We start from the raw sequence: 19,973 nt of genomic DNA, 5'->3' as shown, positions 1-19,973 counted from the left end.
ACACCCGTTGATTGCAATAAACATTTATCATGGGGGTTTTACGCATTTAATCTACAATTTACTTTCGAAGTAGCGATATGCTTCGATTTATCACCATCCAAATATTCACGTTTTATTAAGTGGTAGTATCAGTCCCTGTCTAATACTCGGCTGGTATCATTGCCGATCCGATACAAAACTTATGTTGGAATTTCAGCCAAGATTTGCGTTCAAACGCAGCGATTCTACTTTGAAAGATAAATTTATCAAAAAAAATAGATCATTCAAAAATGCGGGTTTTGTGATGCAAAAGTTCTGGGGCTTTGTAGCGCTTATTCAGTGTCGGTTTTTTAAAGTGAAAACCGCTCGGCTGCGTTTACTTTAAAGCACTTTCACAGAAGGGCGCATAAGGCTGTACACTAGTTTTTGCACGTTATGGGCCACGTCACGGAAACAAACACCTGTCGATTGCAATGCACATTTGTCATAGGGGTTTCACGTATTTCTACAATTTACTTTGGAAGTAGCGATATGCTTCGAATTATCACTTTCAAATATAACCATCTCATTTAAATGGGATTGGGATTGTAGGCTTAACCAGTGTTGGTTTTTCAACGTGAAAAATCCGACCGTCTTTAATTCAAAGCCTATTTCACAGAACGGCGCACCACCAACTTGATTCGCCCTTATCGTCACTTGTTCCCTTGGAACTGACGCTCTCATCGCTGTCCGTGTCACTGTCGTCCTCTCCATCGGCTGGTTTAAGCTGGCTGGAACCAGTTTCAACCGGTTTGTTCCACCACCAACCGGAATCTCCGCCCTCGTTATCGGTACTGTCAGTCTCATCGTCCGAATCCACAGCGGCTTTGCCGAGTTCTGGAATGTTCTTCCCCTTAACCTGGGTTACGCCGTGTTTCTCCAGCGTCGTGCTCTCACTGTGTAGTACAAAGATTTGCGCTGTCTTTTTTTTCAACATTATAAAGCAATCGTCGTCGTGCAGATATTTATATTTATTTATATATATATATATATTTAAAGCAAAGTCGACGCCAATTTTTGTCTTTATATTGATTTGTCGTCGGAGCGGATCTCGAAATGTTTGGCGGAAGTTTCGCGTCCGATGCTTTAGGGCAGGGTTTCGCAACCTCTTTTGGACTTGCGGCACTCCACAGAAATTATAAATAGTTTGCTTTAAATATATATATATTTGAGTTTTGAGGGATGTTATTAGGATTTGCTTAAACGTTACTTAACATTTTATTGCTTTTAACTTGAAAAATAATTGATTTAGTTGGATTACGACGCCGAGTTTGAAAGTAAATTGTTGCAAACCATATAAAAACAGCTTTCTGGGGTTTATCGAGGGTATTTTGGCATTACAATAAGCTGTATATGCTTATCTGGTGTGCCTGCTCTGAACTGTAAAATAAATGGATAGTCACTGTTTTTTAAATAGCACGAGCTTTACCGCCGCTTAATAAAAGTAACGTTTTATAGAAAAGTCTACGGATGCCTGTAGCAGGTCGCTATGGACCCTTTAAAACTCAATCTAAAAGAAATTAACGAACTAAAAGCCAATCACTATTTTTTACTAATTTCCTGGTTTAAAAGCACTTTTTTAACGGACATGTTAAAATATTAACAGCTGGTCTTAGATCTTTTAAAACACCCGCTTCAGTCGTATAACAAGTATTGCGCAGTGGCAAGCCGATATAATAGGCGATTGATAAACCCGCACGACATATTTTCGATTTTTTTTACGCATTTTGATTAAATCTGATGCTCTGTGTTTTAATGGTGTATATCAGGGGACAATATTTATAGATCTTTAAAGCGAACGCACTTAACGGACCAAACTATGTACAAACCGGGCATCGTTGCTGTGCACAGGCTCCCAAAGCAAAAGGGCGGAACCTCCAGTGAAGAAACATGTTTCCTCGCAAGAAGGGTCAATCGCTAAGGAGGTGAACCGGGCACATTCGTCGCTGGACAAGGTTGCAATGTAGGAGAACTGGGATTCGTCGTTAAGGCTGCGAACTGCAAACACATGACAAGGCTCAGTGTTGTAAACAAGTGATTTTGAAATGACTTAAGTCTTTTAGAATAAATAACAAGTCCCAGTCAAGTCATACTTAATGCAAGTCAACTAACTTCAAGTCAAGTCCTTGTCATCAAAATAAAACGTAACTGATAAACTCGTCCGATTATTATGAGCAAAACCTCAAGTAAAATATATCAAACGCAACGTATAGTAATCAAATTGTTTTATGTGTTAATATTAGGATAAATAACCAAATTTTTAATTAATGCCCAATGAAAAAACGTCATTTCAACCCACTTCATTTGTACGAAAGACTTAAAGTCAAGCCAAGTCAATTGACCAAAAGACTAAAGTTAATTTATTTGAAAAATAGTGAAGTCAATACAACACCGACAAGCATACTTGACGGTACTAATGATCAGCGATTCCTAAACTGTTTTAGCGTGCGTCATACTAAAAATATTTGCAACGCGAATTCTTTATACAAAACAACAATATCATAATTGACAGTCGCCCTTAATACACGGCAAGGCATTAGGCGAATAATTTTGGTTATCTAATTATTGGCTAATGTGCTTTTAAGTCTAACAAGCTTGCCTGGATGGCTATTCGTAATACGAGTTATTTTCCGAAACGGCATAACATAAAGTTTCGCGGCTAACTCTGTAATCTATCGTGAGTGATGCACCCCACAAAGTTTAGGAATCACTGGTATTGAAGCTTTCCTATAGTAATTTTAGCAACCACAACACGATACAACTGCGAATGTTCTGCAGAAAAGACTCACAGACCTACCGTTTACACTGCCACACCCGCTATCAAGATCGAAAGAAGTCGCGAAAAGCAAATCTTTGTGTGTAAGGCAGGCATCCGTGAAACCAGGGGATTTGTGGTTGATTACCTTGCTTATTTTTCCTGTGAAAATCGTAGCACAAGTCGTAGGTACGTTGGGTTAGCACAGTGCTTCTCAACCTATGGGTCGCGACCCAAAATTGAATCGCTGTTTGATTTGGCTGAGTCGCCGACCGCAGTAGTTCACATGTTTACATTAATTAGGATTTGTTCTGAGCAAGATTCCTCAGAAATTTATGAAAATTTAGGAAGCAATACGAACAATGTCTTATACTAACAGAAAAATTCGAAATAATTTATGCTAATGTAATATATTTAGTTTGATTTCAAGAGGCTTAGCGAAAAGAATTGTGTTGCCAAAGCATAAAGCTGTTATACTGACGCTTAATGTTTGGGTTAGTGCAATATAACAAACATTGCTACAGAATTCATCAAATCTCTTACCTTCCGAGACATTCAATATTTTTATATTTGTTCCATCGTCACCGAAAACAACATTTCCATCAAAGGTCAGACTGCACAGAATCTGTCTCCCTTCAATATAGTATGGAGATTCCCTTAGTGTGAAAACAGCCTTCAGTAAAATTTCCTCGTCCACTTTGTGAAAGGGAACAACTTTGTCATCCACATTTCTCGAGCTCCAAACCTTAAGATCTCCGTCGGTGCTAGTCGAAACCAATGTTGAAATGTCGCACTGTGAAACAATACAAAGTAACTATTGCTTAGTTTTTTGTCAAAGCACCTTATGAGTAAATCGTGTCATGTTCGTTAGTTGGATTCGTGTATGTACAGTGTACATTATCAAATGTAAACCAATTTATTGTAGTATGGGGAAGGTAAAGTAAAGAGGCATATTTTGAATAATGTCACAGATATAATTATTTTTGTACACATGCCGAAATTGTTCCAAAGAATATGTTAAGCAAACCTGCAATGAAGTGATGCTTTCATTATGGACAATCATATCACACAGTTGGTCTTTCGTTACTAGGTTAAACACAGACAACTTTCCAGATTCAGAACCTGAAAAAATAAAACGTAGTAGTTGATTCATCTATTGATATTTGTTTGTCGATGTATTACTACTAAGAGAAACTGTGCAGAAAACCAAAACGTCAATAAAATCCAAAAGCACTGATAACACAGCAATATTGGAAATATAGATTAATTAGCAGAAATGGGCTTAATATTGACTCAGTTATTTGAATAAAAGCAAGTGTGCAACTGAAGTAGAATAGTAGAATTTAAAGACTAAAACAAAACAAGAAACAAGTTGTTTGGGTTAAAAAGCAAACTTAAATTTAGATTTACAGGGGGTATGAATCATTGAACACAGATAAAAGCAAAAACGCTTGAAAATGTCATTGCATAAATTTGGGTGAAAATATGTGAAGGAAATGTTATACGAGTTTAAGTCTGTCTATGTTCTAAACACGGAATACATTTAAAAAGCATAAAAAAGCATTTATAAATATTAACCGTGGAAAACTTTCGTTTAAAAGAGTTCTATTGAAACGAGGTCACCTTTTTTCTGTAAAACTTTTCTGTAAAATACTAAAAAAAAAACTTTTTTGACCTGCAAAAACAAGGCTGTGGTGGTAGCACATTGCCGTAATGGGCGAATAACTGTAAATCGATTTGATGCAGATCCCCTGTGGAAGCAGCCACAATTTAATGTGACAGTCAGTTGAGGCTGTTACCAGAAGCAACTCTTGTGGGAACTCTTTGATGCTAATGTCCTGCATTAGTTCACTGTGTTCCTCAGCCGTCACCAACTTTCCTGGAGTGAAACACTTATTTTTTTTGACGGTAAATAGCATATGTGGGTACACCATGTACAAATATGTAATGTAGCTGGATAATGAATTGCAAAGCCCCAAAGGTCGACTAGATCGACATCATTTTGATGATAACGTTTCAATACGAACTTGTGTCACCTTCAGGTAACGTGACAATGTGACATTGATACAAGCTCAATTTGAAACGTCTTAATCAAGATGATGTCGATCTACTCGAAGTTTTTGGCTTTCCAATTAATTATTAACAAACAATATATGCCTGAGATGAATTGTACACTTGTACGTGCAGTAAATCAAAAAAGGCTCATCACTTAAATTCTTAAAGCATGTATGGTAAAAACAAATTACATCTTTCAACTTTACACAACAAGTTAATACATATATATTTACTGACAAAAACTTTTTTTTTTCTAAGATACTAAAATTCATATGACATTTGACTCCTAACAACTGACTTAGTCTTGAACTTTCTTCTTCGTCAAGCAGTTGAACTGCAGTAACAGCCCCACGATGTCCAGACATGTTGCGCAACTCATGTTTGCAATTGATGTCCCAGAGTTTCACTGCAGTGTCACGACTAAAGCATGTCATTAAAAAAATAAAAACAGTTGCGAATAAAACTTAAATGTGGAAACCAGTAGGTGTACCTATCATTGGGAAAAATCTATGTTAGACACATTTTCAACTTTGAATATGAGTTGAATATATATACGATGTTTGGGTATTGTCGCAAAATTAATGTTATGCTGTTCAGTGACATTGGCAAACTTTTATTATTTCGTTTAGTGATAAAGTATGTTGTAGTATTGCATCTTTTCGAAATACACAGAACACTCTTTTTTTAGAGTTAAAAAAAGTAAGCTGTTATATTATATTTTTTTGTAAGGCTTACCTTCCACTAACAAGCCATCCACAGTTGGCAGAAATGTCACAAACTACATCATTGTGGCCCTCCAGACTAGCAACAGAGAAAGTTTTATTTCTCCACAACTTTCTCAATTTTGATCTCAGCTTAGGCTTCTTTAACACTATATAAACAAACAAACGTTATCAATTAAATCAAACTTGAATTGATGCTATTGCATTGGTTTCCAACTTTTTTCAGCTTAGGCATCCTTAATAAAATCTAGTTAGTTCCCATTACTGGCATCTCACTAAGTGGTTAACTATGATGTCACAATAAGTTAACTATGATGTCACAATAACTTGAAACAGAACACACTAACTGTACAAGGGGTGGAAAAAACTTTCTTAGTATGTTGCAATTTCAATTTGACAATCACACACAAATTGTAACAACAAGCTCAGCAATAAAGCAAAATGGGAATCCACAAGAAAATAATAAAACTCTTTAGCATTAAAAATTAAACTCAAGTGTGCCAGGACAACCCGGTCGGGAACCACTGTTATAATGGAATATATTTTTGACTTTTATTAGATGTAAAATACATAAACAACGAATAACGAAATGCAGTTTGATAGTCACTATGATACCTAACCTTTTGCTGGCTTTAAGGCCTGTTGAGTTTCTTGAGCTGTATCAGGGGATTCTGCAACTGTACACGACTTCTTTTTAGGTGGGGAATCCGCTAAATTCATTAAAAATACAAGTTAAAAAGATATAGAAATATGGTTAAAATAAAATGTCATACTGTCTGTATTTGCATTTTCCACCATTTCATTCTTCTCTTGCAATTCATCTGTTAACAAAATAACGTTAATACTTATTTTTATCTTTCTTCTGTATTACATTAATTAACATTTATCACCAGAAATGTTTATTTCTCCATATTATCGCAAGCAACAACATCGTTCAACAATAACAAGATTTAGCAAAAACGAATATTTATATTATATATATGTTAGTTCTAGATATTTAATATTATATCGATCACAAATTGGAAAAAGTAATAAGTAAGTGATTTAAACCATGATCTTCATTATAAACAAGGGTGTTTTCCTCAGAGCTTGATTCATCATGTTCCACATTTCCTAATGTTGAGTTAAATGATTCTTCTTGGCGATTTATCAAGCTAAGAGTTTTCAGAAGATGACCCCTGAGGTCATCCTTGGATGAAACCTTGAAATAAAAAAATCCTTTGACTAAATAGTTACCAGGCAAAATTTACAACTAGATTCCCAATTAAAGAAATAAAATAAATAATGAAAAATACACACACATTATGTGATGTGGTAATACTGTAGATCAGCCTTTCTTAACCTGGGGTAAATTTACCCCTGGGGGTAAATTTCCTCACTTTAGGGGGTAAATTAACTATCAATCAAAATATCCACATCAGCTGACGAGACAGAAAAATATTGCCAGCTGTAGGTATTGGTAGCACAGTTTCCTACAACTGCTTTTTTGAAGCCAGCCTATAGTACCCTATTGATTTTTTATCGCCTTGTATCGACAATGTTATGCTTCGCTAATTGATCATTTTTTTTAGTTTCGTGACAATATCCTTATCTTTCAGTTACTTCATTAATACGCCATTTACTGTTTGAATAAATCAGGTTTTTCGGCAGTCACGGCATAGATTAAGGCAGTGGTCTCCAACCTGTGGGTCGCGACCTCAAGTGGGGTCGCCTAAAATTTTTGTGGGGCTTTTTTTTGTCGCCATAACTCACCATATTCGTAATGTTTTAGTACGATTTATGTATTTAGTTTTCTTTACAATGAGGTCCCACTAATAAACGTGACTGAGTGCATCTTCTACATAAAAATTGCTGTTTTTAGCTCTTAAAGAAGAGCTTTTGATTGCAAGTAGAAATAAATATGAGAGAATATATATTAATAATACTTGACCCCGGCACCCTGACCCAATATTCTTAGCAATATAAACCCCTAGAGGAAATATGGTAGGATTTTAGGCCAGCGCCGAATTTAATATAATCACCTTATTTTTTTCATCTGTTGTCAGTTCCCTGCCAACCGTTTCCAAGCGTTCAATTTGTCTTAACTTTTTACGAAGCTTGCGGACAGCCTTTAGACTAGCTTCAACATCAATATTGTCGCCAATATGTCTTTGCTCATCCATATCAGCTAAAGCTAACGAGAAGCAACATTTACTAAAACATTTATTATGTTTAGTACATGGAAAATCTGTTTCTCAACATATTCTTTACCCACAACGTAAAACCGAACAAATATTTTGTTGGTAAACCAAATACGAAAACGAAAGGCCAAATTGAATAATTTGTACGACTCGTGTTAAAAAAAAGCTTATTAATTTCTGGTTACGTGAAACTTGGGATTTTAACATCTAAAATAATAACGGTTATTTCCCATCTGGTGAACTCCCTTAAACAATACTCATAAAATGCTAGCACACAATGTTCTTTAGTATTTTGCAAAAGTACGATGTCGTTTAGTTTGCCGACGCTAATGTCATAATATTACAGGAAGTCGAACTGTTTAACTTTTCAGTTTTGATTCGGCTACCAAGATTAATTATTTTTACGAACGTGGTCCAGTTTTGATTTCTATAAGGATTAATTAAAGCGTTTCGATTCACCTTACAAAAAGTTATTCCAACACGGGTTACTTATATAACTGCGTTTCGGTTTCACTAAAAGTTTGGTTTATCAAAAATGTAACGGTTTGATAAGATATTTCAAACAAAACGTTCCACAATGAGATACAATACTAAAATAACTAAATGACGTCTTTAGTACGGTAAAAATAGCAAAATAGAAACGATAACCTACGTTAAAAGAAATTTCTTCCGGAATAAGAGGCGAAACTTTGCCTAAGCGTTAAAAAGTATATTTGCCTAGAGCTGATAACCTACCGTTACTATTGTTGATAAATATACTTTTTAAGGTCATCAAACCGCAGGCAATAATTGTTTTTTTCTGGCCTGGCCTTGCGTACACAAAAGTTCTGATTAGGCCTAGTGAAAATGGATTTAATTATTTTTTTGAATGGTAAACAGAATTTTAAAAAGAACAAAACTGCCAATCAGTACTGTTATATGTAATAAGAATACCAAGGCCTATCCAAAAGGAGGTAACATTTATTGAAATGAATAAATTGTTATTTGAAACGTTCAAAATAATATCTACTGCTGTATGGGCCTTGATACCATTAATAGAAAAATAAGCCACGTCTTACTGAAAATAAGCCACGTCTTACTACAACCTCCCACCATTATGCGCCAAAATTATGACTTAAGCCAGATCTGGGCAAAATACAGCCCACTGGCCGGATTCGGCCTGCCAAGCAATTTAATCCGGCCCGTGGCTTATTTTCCTTATAATACATAAAAACAAGGGCGCGTTTCTAAAAGCTTGGTTTTTTCGTAAATACTTTTTCAAGAGATGGATCTAATCATGACCCCGCCAAATTCGATTTTTAGCCTGTTTTAAATACGGTACTAAAATGGAAATTGTTTTTGCGCTTCGCGCGAATCTCTTCTGTCTTTTTCGTATGTTTCAAGCGATTTTTTGCATCTTTACAGACAAAAAGCGTCACCTGAACAAACTTAGTATTCATACATTTTTTGCACTTTGGTCGAAAGTAGCCTATTCCGTCTTTGCAATATGGCAGTTGTACCGCAATTGACACATCGGTAACTTAAATCCTCAAAAAGCAAAAAAACATTGCAAGTTTTTTTGGGGAACATTTTTAAGTATTTTAACCTTAATTTTGGAGTCAACGCACCCGAAAACTTGATAAATAAAAAAATGTTCATTTTTTCATCTGTGCTCTCCACCCCCGTGTGCTCAATATAGTATTTTTTACAATTAATTTTTTTGTGTTTTAGCGCTTTTCGCGAACGCTGTGTCACCATCTATTTCTATTTGAATGTAAATTGAGATTCAAATTCCGTTACACATTTGCGCGCGAAAAACCACTTTTATTTGAACTCTTTACACATTAGCAAAAGTGTACGAACATTTTGAAGCACATTGCGTAGAAAACGCCACGATCCCTGTTAAATATACTAACATTAAACGCAAAGTTTAAAAACCAGAGTAAAACCAGGATCAGCCATTTTTAAAAAGAAACTCATATTTCGCCTAAACTGGCATTCTCAGTTCCTATAAGTAAAGTAAAATACATGTACAGTACAAAGTAAAGTAATAATAAAATGAATAATAAAGTCAAAAACTCATATAAGCACCAAAGATTAAGTAAAAGTTTAAAAACAAAATAGGCTGTCTGAAAATTTTGGCATTAAAAAGGTGATCTAATGAAAAGCAGCGCCGCATGGAAAAGGCAATCTGACGTGTCATTCGATCACAACAAGTCGGGATAGAAAGGAGAAAGGGAGAAAAATTGGGAATAAACTGCATAAAAGGTGTTATCTAATCTAAGGTAAAGTCATTTTTTGTATATTTATAGTGGTTTTAGTTATTTCAAAAAGCCGGCTTAAGTTTAACTTTAGATAAGGTAGTGCCGTAAAAAAGCAGCATTGTCGTTCTTTTCCTTGTAGTTGACTGTTTTCCAAATCGCTCAACGGCCACTTTATCTGGTTGAAAACTAATTCTTGGTTTGTCTTTTATCTTAAATGTTTCCTGCACCATCCTTCGAGAAAAATGCGATCAAGCGCTTGATGTACTGGGGTGCTGGTTTGGTAATCCTCCGTTGTCTCGTTAATACATCTAAGTCGGGTCGCTTCAACTGATACAATAGATTAAAAACGGTGATAGGTTGGCGGGATGAGCCATGCAAGAACTGTCGATGTTTGTATCTTTCTTTTTTTAAATATTTTAGTTTAAAACCGATGGGTGATTCTGTACACGGTACGCCACCACATGAAGAAGTTCAACCTGCACGCATGAATCCTTGGTACAGAATGATCGGCATAAGAGACGAAGCCCAATATGTTTGAATGTGCCTAAATGCAGCCGGGCCTGGGACAATCAATCTAAAATAGATATTGCTCATCCGTTTCAATTGTTTTGAAATTACAGGCCGTTCTTAGTTTGTATGCAGTGCATCTGATTGTTAACGACTGTCGAGTGTCTGTGGATATATTGCTTTAAGTTTATGATAACCAAAGATCAATCGTGCTATAATTATCTACGCACTTTATTATGGCGATTAGTAGCCTACTGCTAATGCGGTCTTAACATGGCGTTGGGGACAGGTAGGGAGTTCAGAAATGTACAGGGTTTTTAGTTCTGTAAATGGTATTTGCCTAGGAGATAACTTTTTATTTTTACAAATCGAATGACCCCGTGTTTTCGGCAAAATTTGCACAAACAATGTTTATATTACAAAAAGTCTCATGGACCATAATCATGAAACAAAATAGCATAAAATAAGTCTTGGTTACTTGGTAATAATTCCTTCCTGAATGGAATCTCATGTTAATTATTTTCTCTTTGCATTTTGTGTTAATGTAGTTAACAGTTCTACTTGTTATATATAGGGCTCGGCGAGCAGTGCGGTTGTTCCAATTTAAGTTATGTTGATTTACTTGAATATAACAAAGCGCTCGAATTTGCTTTTAAGAAATAATATGGCGTAAATATTAGAATATTTACTGGAGTAAAAAATAATGGTAGGCTACAGCAATGACTTGACTTATGTGCACTTAAGTCACTGTTTTTAAGTGACTTGACTTGACGTTTGGACAAATTACTCGAATTGGATTTAAGTCAATGTGTCAAACACCTTTGGTTGAAAACACTTTTTTAATAAAATTGCCTTTGGTTGAAACATTTTTGTATGTTTTGGTTGAAACATTTTTTATTAAAACAGAGGTATTTATTTTAATTAGCTCGCTATATGTTGTGTTTTTGATATTTTAAGTGAGTTTTCGATTTTAGTCGGACGAGTTTACCAATGTTAGACTAATAGTTTAACGTTATATATTTATATTAATGCCTTGACTTGGATATGACTTGCTCTAATAATGACTTGACTGGAATTTGGAAGTTGTCCAGGTTAGGTATCATGTTTACCAATAAAATTCTAAAGTGTAGTTGTACTGGAAATGTAATTTAATTACAACTGCAGTATGCGAGATGATTTGCGAGTTTTACCATGATGTGCTGGGCTGTTCATCACATTTGAACGATTAGTCGATTACGTTGTAAGATGTCCTTGTGAAATTGCTAGCCATGTTTATAAACAATGAATGTGGCAATTCACATGTGAACAAAAATTGCTGTTACGGATGAGATAAATATATTTTTTCAAATGGCCAAACATTTTTGTTATACCTAAACGTTGTACTATACGTGGCGCTACACGTTCCGTAAATGAATATTTCAAAACGTGTGACGTGTTTTTGCATTTCACGGTAATCGGCGTGTAGCCAAGAACCTCAGACGGCTGGTAGACGGTTTGCCGCTGATTGGGTCTAAAATTAAATTAATGCTTATAGACAATTAGAGTTACAGCCAGTGGTGGACTTCAGCCTGTTCGCACCGGTTCTTTAGAACCGTCTCGTGGAATTTTATGCGATCAGCGAACCGGTTAGCATTACTGGTTACTGTCAATGTATTTTTGCATCTTTTACATTGATTTTTGAGATCCAAGTAACTCACGTGTTTGTTTTTTTCAAAATGTGCAATGGTCTAGGTCGCACGTAACAATCATACGTTAATTTTTATGACTGTAGTCATTTTCTATTTGTGATTGTTTGTCTGAAAATTTAATTGTTGCGTCGTAAGTACGAGTCATGATACGACTGCTGCTTTTTAGTGTGACTCAGGGCTGCCACTCCTTTTTCCCAAGATCTTGGGATTTCAGCCTAGACCTTGGGATCTGGGGATATTCGTTCCATATCTTGGGAATTTTTAATCATTAGCAGGTTTAAACTACAAATATTTTTTTGCTGGTATTTAAGGACTCATTTCCTAATAATAATAAGGAAGTAGCTATTTGCCTGGCTCGTTGGTGTACGCATACTTTAATTATGTGACGTAACAAAGCTATTACTTGCTTGTTAGACGAAACTGTTCATTTACTAGCTTGTGTGACGGCGCTAATGCAACAGACCCAATGGACGATAATAATGAGAGCTATTGGAGGGGTCGGCGACCTACCGCCGGAACCGGCCCGCAAATGTAATTCATCCGTCCCGCCCGACCCGCCGCCTATTTGACAAACTATGAGACGAGTCAATTTTACTTTTTGACTATTTTAACTATACGTTAGTGCAAAAAAGTGTCGCGCTTCGCGCGAACGATCTTTGTGCATTGGGTTTGTTTATGCTTTTATGCTGTCTTTTAAACTATATAACACTGCGCTTCTTTACCGCTGCGACGTGGAAGGCTGGCAATTGCGTTGCGGACAAACTAAAAACAGATTAAAAATATCAACATTTTAGTATTTTTGGGAATGTAATAAAAAACTACCGGTATAAAAAAATTAGAGGGGGGGGGGGTAAAGTTATCGCGTTTCTTCGAACTAGGTTTATTACACTTTTCATTAGTAGTATGTATGACGAGGTGTGGACTCGAAAAAACAATTTACTGCCTCCTTGAATTTGATCAAACACGTCTTCAAGTGCAAAAAATATTGAGGCCCGACTGATTCACAGTTGTTCTAACATTTTAATACCACGCTTCTCGTTAACTTTATGTACGGCCCGCAGAAACCTTTATCAGTTTGGTATTGGCCCGCGACTAGAAAAAAGGTTGCCAAAACCTGTGTTAGAGCTTCAATACACATGGATGCACACCACAAAGTTCGCCACAGTCTATTATATTTCATCTTTTTTAATTTTCATGGATTTTTTTCCAATTCTTGGGATTTTTAGACATGAAACCTTGGGATAAATTGAAAATCAGAGTGGCAGCCCTGGTGTGACTGTTAGCAGTGATGGGATTCAGCCGGTTCGCAGTTCGCATTCGCTGGAATCTGGGGTTGCATCCTGTTCTTGTAATACTTTAATTATTTCCCGGAAAATATGACTTTCTGTAACAGAACCGGCTGAAATATATAACTTTTGTGATAGAACCGGCTGACAAAAAAATCGAATCCTACCACTGGTTACAGCCTGTGTGGAAGCGTCATTTAATCGAATAACCAATAGCGTTTTATAAATAAATGTTGCATTATTTCGTCCTTTCAACATATACAATTAAGGAAACGGCAACAATGCGGTCGCGCTAAAAAATACATAACTATTTTGGTTAACGAAACGACTAATTTAAAAAGATAGGATATGTTATGCCTTTATTATAGCACACAATCGAAACTACGCTATATATGACTGCACAGAGTTCACGTAAAAAAAATCGCGCTAAACGAAAAAGACAGTGTGTTTATCGTGACAAATTTCAAAATGGAGTGGTGATACCTGCAATACAATACAATGGGGATATTACAAAGAGGTTATAGATTGGCTCAAAGCGCAGCAGAAAAACTTTTATTCGATATTCTCGACAGAAATTAAATTTATGGAGAGCTCTAAGTCTACGCTGCGCTAGCCTATGGAAAAAAAGGAGTTGTGAAATAAAAATGCTTTCTGTAAGCTGTCCTAATTTTTATAGCACTCCACTGTTGTGTTTAGCACTATCTTAAACTCATTTTTCCTTCTATCTTATTTTCCTGTGTAGATATTTAATACCACGTGAGATATAAAAATACACAGCATGGATAATGAAAACCGATTAGGCTAAGTAATTTACAACAGAGACATACATTACGCCACCATCGACAATGCGTTGTTGATTTCTTGACTTAAATTTAGTTACAAACATCAATGATAAAATGGCCAATTCAAAATGCTCAACTGTTGTGGCAAAAATGTGTTTTTTTTTTATTTTAATTTGAGTATGATGTAAGTGCGCAAAAGACAAACATTACTGCGCAAATAGTTTGGTATAGCTGAGCAATCGCGAAATTGCGCAACTTAAAGGGAACATTGGCCAAATGGCCATGCCGCATGTTTTTACTATGTAACTATGGCCCATAGTTTTAACTACGAGAATGCAAACAATTTCGCGCGATTTTTTTTTTTTGGCTTTTAAGTAAATTTTTTATGAGGGAGTCTTCTCAAACCAAAGGGACATGCTCAACTACTCATGGAAACTATATAAGAGGAAATTATTCGTAGCATGGAGCTCTCTGAAAGTTTCTACAACTTAATCTATACAATTGTTTTCTCTAAAGTATTGGGTCTTTTATTATAAACATATAGCAAAGAGTATATAAGAAATATTTGAAATTTTTTTTTTATTTGAAAAGTCACGTTTCCTTGGAAATTAAAAGTTTTGACCATTTAATTTAAACAAGGCAAACGCAATTTTTCGCGCTCTGTGCGTTGCTACTTTTTAGTATAAATTAGACTGATTTTCAAATGCAGAAAACAATTAAGTTAGATCCTGATTAAGGGTGCTTAAAAGTGACACGTTTGTATTCCAAATTTTTTAGTAGAAATTCAGTCTGGCCTGCCGAGAACTTGCTGAGCCGGCAACAGGCAAAAGGTTGCTCACCCCTGCTTTACATATTGAACTAATTTTCACTGAAATGTGCGTGAATTCATATGCTTTAGCAGAAAACGTTAGGTTATATACTTTATGATTAAACTATAGCATAGAACTTGAATATTTGCCAGTCACATGAAATCAAAAATGTTCTAATGCATTTATTGTTGCAACAAGCCAGTTGTCGTAAAGTTTATAGTTAAAATATGTCTTTGGGAAAATAAAATTTTGTCAAGAACAACTCTTACGACGACTCAAAAGCGCGATGTTACGACTCAAGAAAAAATCAAAGGCCGTGTGTGCGATAGTTGCGTCTGTTTTTCTTCTGGCGATGTTATACAACCTACATTTCTCTTCGAACGCATTGCGGCCTCGGATGGTCAGTCAAAAGCAATCAACGAACAAAGTCACGAGAAAAAGTTTTAACAATGGAAGTAATGCGTCAGTGAAAGTCACGACAGCAAGTACATCTTCAAACCCTACCGAAAAACAGCAAACCTTTATCAAGAAAACAACAGTTCATCAGCAGAATCTTTGCTCCAACTGGATTTTGCCTTCCGAAAACACGGCGGAGTTCGGCAAACCACAAGTGGAACTGGACTCCAGCAAGTTTATCTATCCTGGATTGATTTGGGGCCCAAATAACCAGTTGGTTGGATTGTACCAGTCGGTTTACCTTGCCATTCGCTTAAATAGGTGACAAATTTGTTTGCCATTTTTCCATATGAATAACAATAAAAAATGTTTTACGCCTTCATTCATAATACGTTTAAATATTAACATAGGCAACTTTCCGGGTGACAATAGAGTTGCCCAAGCAAATATGAAGCCAAACAAATCTTAGATAAATGACTTTTTTCTATATATTTTATATTGTATCTTATTTATTACGCCTATTCTAAATATGAAAATTCGACAATGTCAACCAGAAAAACTTATTTTGTTACGACCCTGGTTGTAGGCTATTTACAGTTAACTTTGGCAATATTTGCACAAACGTTCAACTGGAATAGCGTGTTCTTCCTTATTTAAAAATTGAAATTGTCGAACTCGTTTGCGCAGGTTTGCTAGAGGTACGCCTATTTAAATTTAACAAACCGTGTGGCTACTAGTGCAATTCCATAAGTTATTCATTAAACATATGCGACAGGACGCTTGTCATCCCAGTATTTCGCGCTCATGGTACCCTCGGAGGTGGGGTAATTCCCTCAAACGAACGGATAGACGTGGCGCGGTTGTGCAAATTTGTATCCTGCACATACGTCCAAAGGTTTCGCGAAATCTGCAAGGGATCATTCGATGTTGCGTTTCAGGTGAAATCCTGTCGCTCGACAAAGTTTTTAATATATTACGACGTTAAAAGTTTATTCATTTTGTTTACAAATGACTTTTGTTTTAAAAAGCATAAAAGAGGCAAATCTTGCATAGGTACAGTGTTATTCGCCAATGTGTGAAAGCCATAAATTATATTATTTTTCTCTTTTACAGCAGTGTTACAATAATGGTATATATCTATTTTCAATGGCTAAAATTTCAAACGCTGATTGAATACAAAATAAAGTAACCCATATTCAACCCTTCCAGGCTCAAGTAACAGACTCCAACCAAGTAAAGACCTTTGAAAGGGAAACAGGCATGACAATCCTCAACATTCCAGAAAGTCGCGCGAAGCCCAGCAATGAATCAACAGTTCTGAGACTGACTGACCATAAGTTCCCATCTAACATACCAGCATTTCCTCCAGCCAGCTTTACGCCGACGTACAGCGCTTGGATTGAGAGTTCCGCTCAGGCTTTGCGTAAGGTTTACAACACCGCAGCCCCCTGTGCCATTTTCACGGCTCCATTTGACACGATTAAAGTTCGCATTCAAGATGGTATCGCTGTGCCAATTGCGCAAGAGTCGGTGAATCCCTCTTCTATCGATGATGGGGTGCTCATGTCAGCTGTGGTTGATGCCATTCGAAGGCCCAGTTGCATCGTTGAAGCTGCAAAGGCTTACGCAGCTGAGGCGTTTGCTGGATCGGATTATATTGGCGTACATTGGAGATATGATATGGTTGATTGGGGAATCGCAAGACGCACACCTGGAAACAAGTACTACCAAATGTATTTGGATTCCAAGAAGATCACTCCGGATGACGTAGCATCCGGGATAAACGCCGCCCTTATAAAAGCGAAGTATTCGAAAGACCAGTGGAAGTACATCTACATCGCAGCGCCACCAGTACTAAGCAAGTTTGTACTTCAAGTTAAAGACGCTTTGGGTCGAATGAATCCTAACCTTCTCGAAGCCAATACGAGTCTATCTGCCTTTCTTAAGGATAAATTTAAAGCCTGCTGGATGAAAGCACATTGGAAAAACGAACAGGAAATATTCGCGCTCATCGAGATGGAGATGTTAATGAACAGCAAGTGGTTCTTCTTTTCAAAAGGCTCTACGTTTTCAAGCAACGTTATTCCGTTGCGTATCGAGAAAACTGAATCAGGAACTATGAAAAAGAAGTTTGACGCTTCTGTTTTTCAACTCGCACGTGACGCGATGCTAAAAAGAACTGGGTTAAACTGACCACAAAACCTGGATCAACTCAAGAATAAATTAAAATTCCGGGCAGTACTTGGAGTCACCAATGTACCGGGGTCGCATAAGTCTTACCAACGACATGTAATAAATAAATAAAAAATTTACCTTAACGCAGACTGTAGGTAAATTTAGCATTAAAAGTATAAGGATACTTAAAAACTTAACTGAAACATTCGTATACACCAGGGGTCGGCAACCTACGGCCCGCGGGCCTGCCAATGTAATTCATCCGGCCCGCCGCCTCTGTGACAAATCAGACTCCAGTCCATTTCAAACAGGCCTAGTTTTTGACTATTTTAACTACGTAAGTGCAAAAAATTTTCGGGCTTCGCGCGAATTATCTTTTTACGTCCGGTTTGTTTACATTTTGAGGCTGTCTTTTAAACTAGACCATTTAAACTAGATCAAAGTTTAAAAGAAAGGCCGGTATACCAAAACAAAAATCGTGCTCGCTTCGCTCGTCTGGTGCGCCTGGACACAAAAAGGTTAACAAGCATTGAACTACATTAACTATGAAGGTTATCGCGTTTCTTTAAAGTAGTTTTATTACACTTCTCATTCGTAGTTTGGATGACGACGTGTGAAATCGAATTTTATACCAAACAAACGCTTTTTTCGCATTTGCGCTAACACTTTACTGCCTCCTTAACTGTAATTAAACACGTTTTTAAGTGCAAAAAAGATACGAGGCTCGCCTGATTAAAAGTTATTCTGACATTTTAATAATCCAATTGTTAGTTAACATTTTGTGCGGCCGACAGAGACCTTTCTGAGTTTGGTTTGGCCCGCGAATAGAAAGAGGTTGCCGACCCCTGGTATACATGATATGTATAATCTGTAATTATGAAGTCGTCGTGAGTTCGCCATAGTTGTTTTTCTCGCCTGGTCTTGCTTGCACAAAAATCGTGATTAGCCCGACTGGTTTCGACTGGGCATCATGCGTAATTTAAAACCTTATCAGTTTTTGCTATTTTTTGCTATGAAATGTTTTTTTTAACATTTGCGTCGAAATCTGTTCTATTTGCGAATTGTGATTATTTTTTTTTTGGTAAATATGAATTTGCAGAAAATTAAAAACTATATCTGGCAAAATTGGTGTGTAGATAATAACTTGGGCTATATTTAATTATTTTTTTAAAGAACAGATCTATCAGTCAGTGTTGTTATGACTAAAATAAATGACTGTTTCACTGTTTCTAAATGACTTAATTTGACCTATGTATTTTGGGAAAAATTACTTGACTTGGACTAAGTATGTTGGGCAAATGACTTTGGTTTGAAATTAAGTAATTTCATTAAATATTTTATCTTGATTTTTTGCATGTAGGCTAAATGCATTTGCTTGACAAATGTTGCGTTTTATTAGATTTTGGTTAATGTGTTACTCATAATCAGACAAGTTTATCACTTATAAATCATTTAACGTTTTGTTTTTTATGTTAGTGACTTGACTTGAAATTGACTTGATCCAACGATGAATGGACTTTTTATTTAGTAAAAATACTTGATTTTGACTTTTTTTTGACAATTGTTTAAATGACAATTGACTAGCATTAAGTCATTTACAAAATTCTCTGCTAACAGCACTGCTCTCAGTTATTCAGCAATACAAATAATAAAATTACTAAATCTGACGGCATTCCTTTTAAAAATTTAGATTAACTAACTAAGGTTAAATGGCTGATAGTGATACACATCCAGTACCAGTAGCCTACAGTACCGCTGCGGTGTTTGCTTAAAAACGAATGATCGATTCGAGTCATATGTGCCTTATGTGTGAGTTTTTGTAGCTTTGTTTGCAAAATTAGGCCCTTCTCTAGTAAACAGCCTTGGGCCTACCGTACCCTTAAACCGGCCCCGGTAACAGACAAGTTGCCACAAAGTGAAACTATTAAGTTTACTTTTTGTCCTTGCTTTTATAAAAGTCAATGAATAAAGTAAAATGTCCAGCTTTTGATCCAAGGCTCTTATAAGTGAAGTTCTTATCAATGGAAATACCTGTCCTAACTCGTTAACGCGACGCATATTGCTTAAATTAACTTATTTATCTACTAGTTCCTTTTACGAACATTGTTGCCACAATATAACTAATATACTTGCAACCAGAGACGCCCGCAGAAAATTTTCCAGGGGTGCGTGTATATTTTTACAGGGTGATATGACCACCGTGCTATCTAAATTCCACTAAATCGATAGTAATACAAACTGCCACTGTATTACAAGGTGAATAACGTTTATAAATTTATTGTACATTATAAAAAATCAGCATAACTCAGCTTACAGTGCAGTAAAAACACGTCTCGCCAGGAAGGCGTGCCCTTGGT

The 19,973-nt window shown here is 36.2% G+C and overlaps 1 protein-coding gene across 1 annotated transcript; it reads right to left on the bottom strand.

The window, feature by feature from the left end:
• Positions 1–388: 388 nt before the first annotated feature.
• Positions 389–7,780, bottom strand: LOC146146779 (uncharacterized). The gene is made up of 12 exons (XM_083387650.1): positions 7,572–7,780; positions 6,601–6,751; positions 6,324–6,371; positions 6,171–6,260; positions 5,564–5,699; positions 5,127–5,248; positions 4,449–4,652; positions 3,801–3,895; positions 3,317–3,566; positions 2,816–2,935; positions 1,848–2,016; positions 389–914 (listed from the first exon to the last, which is right to left on the bottom strand). The coding sequence occupies exons 1-12, from the start codon at positions 7,710–7,712 to the stop codon at positions 632–634; spliced, it is 1,809 nt and encodes a 602-aa protein (XP_083243776.1). The 5' UTR covers positions 7,713–7,780; the 3' UTR covers positions 389–631.
• Between the last annotated feature and the right edge of the window lie 12,193 nt (positions 7,781–19,973).

This window comes from Ascidiella aspersa, chromosome 4 (genome assembly GCF_963924565.1).
Source record: "Ascidiella aspersa chromosome 4, kaAscAspe10.2, whole genome shotgun sequence".
In the NCBI taxonomy this organism is placed as follows: domain Eukaryota; kingdom Metazoa; phylum Chordata; class Ascidiacea; order Phlebobranchia; family Ascidiidae; genus Ascidiella; species Ascidiella aspersa.
Note: the sequence above shows the minus strand (reverse complement) of the source record. Positions and strands in the feature narration are given on the sequence as shown.